This window comes from Phaethon lepturus, unplaced genomic scaffold (genome assembly GCF_000687285.1).
Source record: "Phaethon lepturus isolate BGI_N335 unplaced genomic scaffold, ASM68728v1 scaffold11802, whole genome shotgun sequence".
Taxonomy (NCBI): Eukaryota; Metazoa; Chordata; class Aves; order Phaethontiformes; family Phaethontidae; genus Phaethon; species Phaethon lepturus.
In genome coordinates, this window is record NW_010524120.1 from 73,427 (window position 1) to 84,075 (window position 10,649).

Sequence of the window (10,649 nt, forward strand, 5' to 3'; positions counted from 1 at the left end):
TAGCCTGTAACAGTCCAGAAAAATTGTTTTGCACACAAGACACCCCTGATAAAATGTCCAATTGCTTTGGCAGGGCTCAATAAGGTTGCCCTATTTACTTAAATGCTGGAGCATAAAAATAGATAATAAATAAATTCCAGTAAAAAAAGATTGCTTGTGTGGATACTGATTCTTCCATTGATGCAGACCAATTTTAATACTCCAGATTTGCATAATGCACACTTCTTCAGTATAGATTACGCTCGAGTGTTCTGGGTTCCTATAATTTTGAACAGTTTTAGATCACACCACTAAAACAATTCATTGAAATGAGAGACACTAAAGTAAGATGAAAGAGAAGTGTGACTACATTTTACTGGAACAAATCCAGAACCAAGGCTTGGGCAGCACTGTTTTGTTTTTGACGTGACATACGCAAAATTGTATTTCTAATATAATATTGATTTTCATTTGTATTTGCCTGAACTGATGCGGTTCTGGATCTTGCCAGCTCATAAGCACATGTGCCGCTGCACGCTCAGAATAGCTGAGGCCAAGGAGATGGCAGAGGCAGCCTGTACTTACATGTCCTCATTTTTCTGAAAGGTCTCAAAGCCAAACAGAACTTGGCAAATTTAATACTGCAATGTTACTCCGTAACGAAGTTTCTCATTTTAATAAACATTAGCAACTAGATCAGTACCTTATTAAAATATCATCTCTTATTTGAACAATCATGCTGTGTGCTCAAATTTGTTTTTCATTGTGGTTGGCCACAATAAAATAGCTAAATGCACCCTGCTTCTGGTCCATTGTGGTTTTTTTTCAGTTCAGAAACACTCGCAAAGTTGCACGACACCATGTTTGAAAAGAAGAAGGAAAAGAGTAACATAGAGACTAAAAGTAAAAGCACCTCAGACCATTATTACTATTTCTGGGGCTTTGATTCGCTGTATTACTGTGTATTACAGTGTAGGTGTGTGTATTGTTTGGTGGAGAGGGATGGGCTGGGTACTTGAAAAACGCAAACAAACTAGGATTTCATCCTGTAATACTCCAGGGTTTGCCAGCACCATTTCATGACAGCACATACAAAATAAACTCTACCTGCGACCCAAGCCATGCAGCTGCACTTTGTGTTGAGTCAATACCCTGTGCTGCAGTGAGCTTGGAGCATGAGAAGAGCCTCCAGGTACCATCTGCAAGCAACTATGCAGGCACAACCCCAGGATCCCAAACAGCAACGATCAAGTAGAAAGAACAGGAACTAACAAAGTTTGATTTCCTCAATCAGGAGCTTCTGTGTGGATTTGCCCATATCCAGCAAGGACTGGACTCATGCAGCATCACACAGCACTAATCCTTAGTTAGCAAAAGGAATTTCCATGCTTTGAGACCTCTCATTAGCATTTCCCAGCAAATATAGCATCTCTTCAAAGCCCCTTATCAGCTCTAAAGAGGCTGCAACAATCTGTGAGATCCTACAGATAAGAAAGACTGCTTCTACCTCCCTCGCTGGAAGGGAAGCAAATACTAAAAATTTATTTTTCCAAAGGCTAGTCTGTGGTAAACTGAAAATACAAGCCAGTCTCTCTCTCTCTCTCACACTCTCTCTCAGAAGAAACCTCCCCTTCTCCTTAATACTACTGAATATTTTTCACTATAGTTTGGATGGAGTCCTTTCTAATTATGTTTGTACAAGTGAAGAAATACAATACTGGATTTCTGAACAAACACAGCCTATTCTCCATATGATTAAAACTCTCTTGCTCAAGACCACCCTCCTTTTGGACATTGTATTTTCACCCCAGAAATATAGTGGACAAAGTCTGTGTGTTGTAATAGAAAAAAAACAGCCAGTCCTTTTAAGATATTGCGTGTGCTCAATGCAGTTATTAATCATGATAGGCAGCCTCATAAAACCTGGACAGGACAGTAAATGCTTAACAAAAGAAAACTACGTAGAACACCACATGATGACTTCCTAAAATTGGTAAGGGGGGGAGGGAGGGGAAATCAAGTAAAAGAAGAAACTGAGGCAACAGTATCCGCAGTTCAAGCAAAACTATCTTATTGCTAGGAGACAAAACTCAGCAGTAGATGTATCACAGTTACCTACCAAATATGTTGATGGCTGATACAATGACTCAAGAAACAAAGCTCAAACAGGCAACACAAAGGCCGAAGAGCACATCTATACCCTCCCAAAGCAAACAATCATGACACAGACCACCTATGTCAAAAAGGATAACACCACTGCTAAAATATTCTTCAATATGGGCTTGATCCTGCAAGTCACTGTGCAAACAGCAGCAGCCTCAACAAGCTACGGGTAACCCACACCGATCGGGATCAAGCCCTTAATGGTACTGCAACCTGTTTTAGCTCCGAGCCCCGAAGTAAGAGAGAGCGTTTGCCAGAGAAAGACATCCACATGGCAAGCTGAAGTGAGTACTTAAAGGGGATGCATGTGCACAAGTTATCAGGTTTCTCTTCCGAGTTTCTCGAGGGCACAGAAATCTCTCCACCGCTCAGTGAGTACTACTGCTAACCTCATCATTATGACAGACTCTGATGTTATTATTAACGAAGCAGATTAATCATCTCAGCCATCCGCCTCTCTGGCTACATTGGAATGTTTTTATACAAGCAATCAGAATTTCTACACAGGATGCAATTACAGATGAAACCTGTAAAGCAAGAGATGAGGAAGTCAACCCAAAGCAGACACGGGAAATTTTAAAGAAAGCATTTAAATATCCCAGAATGCCAGCGCTTGCTCGCTTCTGAAAAGTTAAAGATTTGTTTTTGTAAGCAAACAGTAGCTGGAGATTGGATAGTGTCTATGACAAGAAACCATTGGTGAAAACATTTAGCAAGGGCACTCATTCCAAAATGTTTTATTATTTCTGTATGAGTAAAACAGAGGGGGGAGGAAGTCTGCCATGCTGCAGGCAAGGCTAACCTATGTACTTCAGGGTGAAAACCATGTTTTTACAGTACTTGGATGCTTTTGCTTCTATTGCTGTTATTTGCCAATCTTTCATTAATATTCCTTGTGTGTTTTTACTGCATATAACATGCACTGAAACCATTAGTAAATGCCCAAAACATCATCATCACCTGTAGTGAAAAACTACACAGCATTTTGGGGCAGAGCCAACACTGTAACAGTACCTGGGACCCTATGGGACGCATTTCCTACACCACCACCTCTTTTTTTTTTTTTTCCCCCCAAGTGTCACATCAGAGGCAAAAAAAAAAGTGTGTAAGGAAGATGACCCCTACACACAGCCCACAATATGCATATAATCTTCTGTGATCTTTATTAATGTTTTCTTACTCCTTTATGCAGATATTGCATACAGACCTACAAGCAAGTGCCTCGAACACCATGCTCAGCATCGTGGGAGCCGTACAAAAAGGAAAGGAAACAAAGCACTGTCTCGAGATAAGTAACTCTTCTCCCATGAAGCACTTCAAGGTAAAAAGCAACCAACAGGAAAAATGGCTGTGAAAATCTTTACTCCTGACTCTGGGCAAGTTATAAAGTTTGTTTTACCGGACCAGGCTGATGCTAAGGGCCAGAGGACCAACAGGATTTCTTTCTAGACAACAAGCAAAGCAAGATTTATAGGGAGGTGGAATACTTCTTCTTAGACCACAAGCTATCCAGGAAAAGACGTGCATTGGGCACACAAACCCTTCTTCACATCTGAAGGAGAAGCAGCAGGCTTCGAGGCCCTAGCCTGTGGCAGCTGCAACAATATTATTACTACAACTCAGTAGCTCCCCTCAAAGAGGGGAAACTATTGAGGCACTGCTGGGAAAATCACTCAAACTGATGCACGTGTCCCCCAAGGGAGGAAGAGAAGGAGATCTGAGGAAACTCAGGTCCCCTGGGCTCCCATTACAGGCGGATGGATGGCTGCTCTGCTCCGGCTCTCAAACCATCCTGCCTTTTAAGAAAACTCCGTCACCACACCTGCCACTCCTCAAACTCCCAAAGGAAGACCAGCAGTCCAGGCTGGACTCGCTGGATAAACACAAGTAAATACATCGAGGTACAAGAGAGCAAGGTCAGGTCTGGCAGGGCGACAGACTCTTCTGCGTGTTGCTGCAGAAGCAAAGACACAGACCTGCTTACCAACAGGCATGCACACAGCTAGATGTACCTGAAACCATGGGGGACAATGACCCTCTTCAAAACCCAACAGAGGACTCTGCCTGGCCTCGAAAGCAACATACTAAAGACCAAAGTGATCATCCTGACATCAGAAGGTAATGAAACTGAGAATAAAATTGAAGTTCAACAATCACTTGATCATATTACAATGAAAATTTTCCCAGCAGGCTGCATTTACACATCCCAATTCCACAAAATTCTGTTCTTCTCAGAGTTATATAAAGGGATCGTCACACAAGGCCAATGCAGACCAAGACAGTTGGTCTCATTCACATCATTCTGTCCTCCGCTCTCTTCTTCCAAATGTAACATCTGGAATACCAGGTATGAGTGCAGCAGGAACAAAGCCGCTATGCTTGACAGCAATTCAGTAAACTCCTAAATATTATAAGGTACCTGAAAAAGGAGTGAATCAATAATACATAGCGGTGTAAAGTCAAAGTCAGAAACAAAAAGGCTACCCCTAAAATATCAAAACAATAGAGAGGAACAGGAAGCAGCTTAGCCTTTGAAACAAGCACACCGCAATAGCCACACCACCAGAAGGCAGCCACAAGGATGCTACTGCAAAGAGCTAGCACTGAGTTATTATACTGGAATGCCAAATATTTAATATTGCAGTGATAAAACAACATGTGTTCAGTACAATAAGACTGTTCCTGCCCAAAGCAGCCCACAAACTCCACACACAGAAAATACAAATTAAACACTGACAGCAGAAAAAGATTCTGTTTTGTTGCAAAAACAAAAAGCAAACAAACATTTTGTTGTAAGGAACAAAATGTTGACCTCTGCAAATTTGGGAAGACTTCAAGAAACAACATAACTGCATGGAAGAATGTGCAGGGCAGCAGAATAAAGCGGTATCTGGCCTCTAAAGGCCTACGCAGCACTGCTCCCCTCCACCTCCCTTGCCACTTCCACACGCCTCACGAAACAACAAGTCCAGTATAAAAATAAGTTTCAGACCAATACATATACTACAATTTATCCCAAATCTCTACCGTTTGTGACTCACTGTAAATACACATATAGACAAATGCCCCCCTTCCCATTTGTCAGCATCCCAAAATACAAAGGAAAAATAATTGCTGAGCTGGGCTGGCTGAGCATATTTCAGGCAACTTAAAAAAATACAACAAAAAGTTCAGGGAGTTCAACTGAATGAGTCAAAAGTCATCAGTGACATACAAACTGAATTTATGAATGTATTTGAAGTTTTCCATGTGGTCTCCAGGTCACACATTTTAACTGCACAAACTGCTCCCTGGAACCTTTAAATAATCAACATTGTGGGTTTTTTCTACTTGCCAACTGCATTGCCCATGAGCCACATTTTACTCTTTAGAGTTAAAGAAAAACTCCCACAGGCTTTTGTTACTGATATTTACAGACGAGAACTTTTGCAAAAATGCAATGCAAGTTTTATCAGTGAAAAGTTTAAGAGTTTCAAAAAGAATATAATAAACAATTACAGCTTTTTAATGAAATTTTTCTTGTTCAGACATATCCCAGACATTTCCAGACATGACTAAACTCCAAGATTCCCATTTCCAATTAACACATGCATGTTACCCAATGAGCCCTTCCCCCAAAGCCACTCAGCATGAGATTACTGCAGAATCTGATGGTCTTTAGTAGAGTATTTGGCCAAACTCCAGCTCCACCAGCCTTCATGCTTATTTTTATAGGCACAGCCTCCAGCTTTGTGCTCTGGTATGCAACCTAGCACCCAAGTCCATTAAACTTTCCATCAAACACACATGAAATTGAACAACAGGTAATCAAGCTGTAGTCTGTTCTCTAACTGTTAGGAGTACTCTTACTGCCTTGTTTGCACCGTGGCATGAAACTTAGATGACTTTATTGAAAGGGCTTACAGTAACCAGGCCCAGGATGGTACAAGAGGACCATCAGGGGATCCAGATCTGAATGCTCTTGCAAGTGGTAAATGGAGCTGGCACTAGGATCTCCAACATCAAACATTCAGCATCAAACATAACTACTGTGAAAGAGACTAGAAAAGACAAAAATTGTATACTCTTCCAGTGGAATGAGTCCGTTTATCTTGTCATCTTTGGCTACAGGGAGAGACTTGGCACTGTTCACTGATGGCTCGATCTGACTCTCGCATGTACCTATCAAGACTAACTAACACGATTATGCAACATCTGTCCAACTTTACAGCGTTTTCAAAGCTATCCGTGTTACAGGTCTCATTCCTCACAACAAATCTTTTGAAGATTGTAACTGCAGCTCCATTTTAAAACTAACATATGTAGCACAGACACAGACGTGACTCTACAGAAAACTCCTTAGAAACTGATGTTGAGTAAGCCCCGGTTTACTGCTGTAGAAACATTTAATTCTGTTCATATGGCTTCAGTTTGACTTAGTTTTTTAAACTTAGACACAACTTTTGGTAATGCCTACAATGAAGCACTGACATGAGGTGAACTTAACCCCACAACTGAGCCATGAAAGGACAAACCCATTCCTACTGCCTTCGGAAATGATCCTGAGAGGTCAACTTGCATAGCTTGTTAGAGCTGAAGAAATCTGCAGTCTTTGTTAAGCACCAACAGTAGCTCTTTAATAGTCCAATTTCGTTTCCCCAGGATAGCATGCAAACTACAGATTTTACATGGTAAAACAAACATAACTTCTAGATGTAACAAAGGCTTCATTGTGCTCATCTGAGTCTAAAAACAGAAATGCAAAGTGTAGTTTTCATTAGTGAGGTTTGGGGAGCAGAGAGTGGGTGGCAATAAGGAGAAGGGAGAGAAGAGTTTGCCCTTGAAAATTAACGTGTGGTTGTTACCATGAGTACCGTTCCGACTGTTACTGTTTTAAAAGTTTTCTAAAATATGCAACAGTGGCATGAAAGTTGCAGGGCAGCAGAACTCAACTGATACAGAAGGGCGATATTATTCCTCGAGTGCATCATTACAAATTAAATAACTTGTACACTTGGTAGCAGCATATGGCACAGACATAAACATCTACTGCTTCCATCACTGATGCAGTGAATGTTTTAATACTTGGAAAAATCTGCAACATTTTGCCTTCAGAGTGTAGATTCACAAACAGTACTTTTAAGACTTTAAAAGCACACGATCAAACAAACCTGGAGATAAAAAGGGTAAGTGATAGCACAACGAATTACAAGGGAATGATTCACCAAAAAAAAAAAAAAAAAAGGTGAAAAAACCCCACAACAAAAAAAGGCCAACCAAAAAATTCTTTGGTTTTGGCAGGAGTTCACACTTAACAACATAGAATGTTTAAGTATTAGGCTTTCCCACCTGCAAGGCAAAGGACCCTACATTGCTAGAGAAAAGTGACACCTTGTATAACCTGCCAAAGCACATAATACAGCTAATTACATTGCACGTCAGTGCCAGGCCCAGACGAAGCAGAAACTGGGGGAAATACATGCTTCTCTGTCACTGTCTCAAAGAACTGTGTGTCTGAACATAGTTGTCAGCATGTAGTAACAGATAAAAATAAAACAGATTACCTATTTGTCAAACTGATTTTTTTCAAGAAAAACCTATCCAGTCCAGATTAAGTAGAAACATATAATTACATACTTTGCAGTCCATAGTTGTTTACAGTGGAAAAAAAACACCTTGAGAAATCCACTCCCATATGACTTACAGCAATACTTCTCAAGAGACTGCATAGTCTAGGGTACCCTCACAGAACAGGTTTCTATGCTTAATGCTTTAAATAAAACTTCCAAATATGACCAAAAAATTGTGCAAGATAGTAGTGTCATCTTCAATCTCTTGGCAAATAGCTCCCTTTCCTTCTCTTCTCTACATTTTCTTGAGCTAAAGCAGAACGAGATGATTCAGTATCACCCACTTTTACTGTATTAGGAATATAGAGTTAACCCTAAAACTGATGTGAAACAGTTATATAACAGTTATAGTTATTATACCAGCCACTAACTGAAAAAAACTCCAAATCACAGAAGAGGCAGCCATTGCAACTGTTGAATATGGAGGACTTGCCAGAAGCAGGATGAAAGAGCAGCAAAGAGGAGTCTGATATCTACCTACCTGTATCAACACCTAAGGGTTATCAAGAGGGAACAGACAACATCTTCAGGGAACAAGGAAAATTTATGACACAGATTTTTGGAAATTTAACTCTCAAAGGTATCAGGAAGATTTTTCTAGCCATCGTGGAAGAAATCTTTCAACATATACAGATCATTTTGGTTTCTTCTCCAAGAAGGTTTTAACGGATACTGAGAGTCCTCGTCTCACTTTACTTTTCTCATTAATTTAAATTGTCAGTCCACACTCAAGGAGTAAATAGGTGGAGGTGATATAATAGCAGATAGGTAAAATTGTATATTGCCAAGTAAATGCCTACAGAAAAGGGAACAGGCACAGCTGAGTAGGAAAATGACTCCAGAAGAAAGATGTGGCAGACAGTGAAGAGCAGAGGTAAAAAAGCACAGACTATAACTAAGCAATAGAAACAGCAAACAAAAATAACACAGATCCTCCCATACTGGAAGATGGAAAGGAAAAAGTATAATGAAACCCTGAAGGTTCAAATGCTTTGCAAGAAGGAAAAATATAGTCACACTAAAAATTAAAAGGAGGGGAGGGATAAGTCATAATTAAGTGCAGAACAAATCTATTTGATTGTAATAAGCTGCAGACACAATTGCTTGCAGATCACAGCTATACTTTAGCTTAAATATTCCAGCATTACTCTTAAAAGACTTATCTTTCACCAGCAGTCTTGGAAAGTCTCTACAAATCATTAAGTTCACACAGCCTCAGCAGTATAACAGACACAATACTGTGCACATTTTAACAAAAACGGACTAAAAAGAGATGAAGCAGGAAATGAAAGGCTTAACTGGAATCAGAATTTGCCTCTTCATTCCCAGCCTGTGTTTCAACTGTCAGTTCACAACATCTTTCCTACTGATCATCACTCGGGAAGATTAATATGCCTTAAGATTTTTATTATTTCCACATATATCCAAGCTCATTATTTCTAGTTTATAATCCAACCATTCTAATAGACATAACTTTTTTGCAAATTAAAGACAGCAGGCAACATTTAAGCTAGCCCTAGCATGTTCCAAACATACACTATTTCTACATCAACCTGCTCTAACGTCCTGGAAGTGCCTTCCCTGGAAGTGAATTATTTATAACTGCAACGTCCTCTGACAACAGGAGTATCAAAGTAATTGTCACCATCCGTTCTGAAACTTTTTTGTGTTTTGTTTTTTGTTTTTTTTTTTTTAAATCAGAGGTCCAGCACGTTATGCAACGAGGAAAAAGAAAAAATATCCCAGATGGAAAAGATCAAATGCAAACAATGCAGTACAGGAAACAGCACAAGTAAGGTTTAAAATATCCCTAATACAATAGATCATGTTCAGTCTATGCGTATCCTTATAAATAAACACATATTTTAAGAATGACAACATAGCTCCTCATACGATGTTATTTGTTAACATATACTCACATATACTTCACTGTGATCAAAGCGTTTTTTCAGATTATTGATGAATGAATCTTCATCAAGTGGCTCTAAAAGAACCATATCTCCCACCCCTATCATGTTGTCTAAAAGCGACGTCTTGACCTCCATTTTGGCCATTTTCTTCTGCAAAGAAAGAAACAAGAAAAACAAAGAGCAAAGTTAGCTCAAAATTATTCCAATTATTCACAGGCATTATCCAGTAACACTGTTTTAGGAATACAAGTTAAAAAGCCATCGAATTACATGCTTTAAAATATTTTTCCAAGGAACATTCTCAAAGCCATTCTATCTATCCAGGTAGTCCACACAACTCCAACAAAATTTAACTTCTAACAGTCAACAATCCTTCCTGGTTCACTATACATTAAATATCAAAATGTAAGAAATAGGAATTAAGATTCCAGTGGGCACCACATCCAGACTTTTTGAACGACTTCAACACTGTTCAAGTGTACACAAACCCAAGCCTCATCAACACCTCCAGTGCATCCAATTAGGGTTTAAATTTGTCAATACCCTAACCCGCATTTCTTTCTTGCCCATAGTTGCATTTCTCCAACCTCATCAACTTTTAAATGGAAACCAACTAAGTGAACTCATGCAGAGACAAAACCCACATTTTATCATCTTAATTCATGAACCCTGCACTCTAGAGCACCTATATTCCAGTAGAGTACTGCTCTTGGTAACATGAGGCTACCAAATTACTTCATTTCCTAACCAGACTTACTTGGCTTTATTGCTTAAAAGAGCATTTTCGTTGGGCAGCAACAACCCAGCTGACAAGTGGAGACTCTGCATCTATGTAACTGGAGAGGCAAAAGGCAGAAGTTGGGCTTAAACAAGGGACCAGGGTCAAAGTAACCAAGTCTGACAAATGAAGTAATTCAGACAAAAAAGTGAAGGGCAGGCCAAAACTCAACACCATTTGATTGTCCTAGCCTTTAATCCTTCCAATCCA

At 39.7% G+C, this 10,649-nt stretch overlaps 1 protein-coding gene across 1 annotated transcript in view; it reads right to left on the reverse strand.

Annotated features, from left to right (window-relative positions):
- The window catches only part of MYO1B (myosin IB), a gene marked incomplete at its 3' end in the record, with an annotated part of 82,277 nt that extends 72,472 nt beyond the window's left edge, over positions 1-9,805 (reverse strand). The window contains exon 1 of the mRNA XM_010282333.1: positions 9,671-9,805. Within this exon, the coding sequence (XP_010280635.1) occupies positions 9,671-9,805 (135 nt within the window). The remainder of the gene's footprint in view (positions 1-9,670) is intronic.
- Positions 9,806-10,649: the final 844 nt, after the last annotated feature.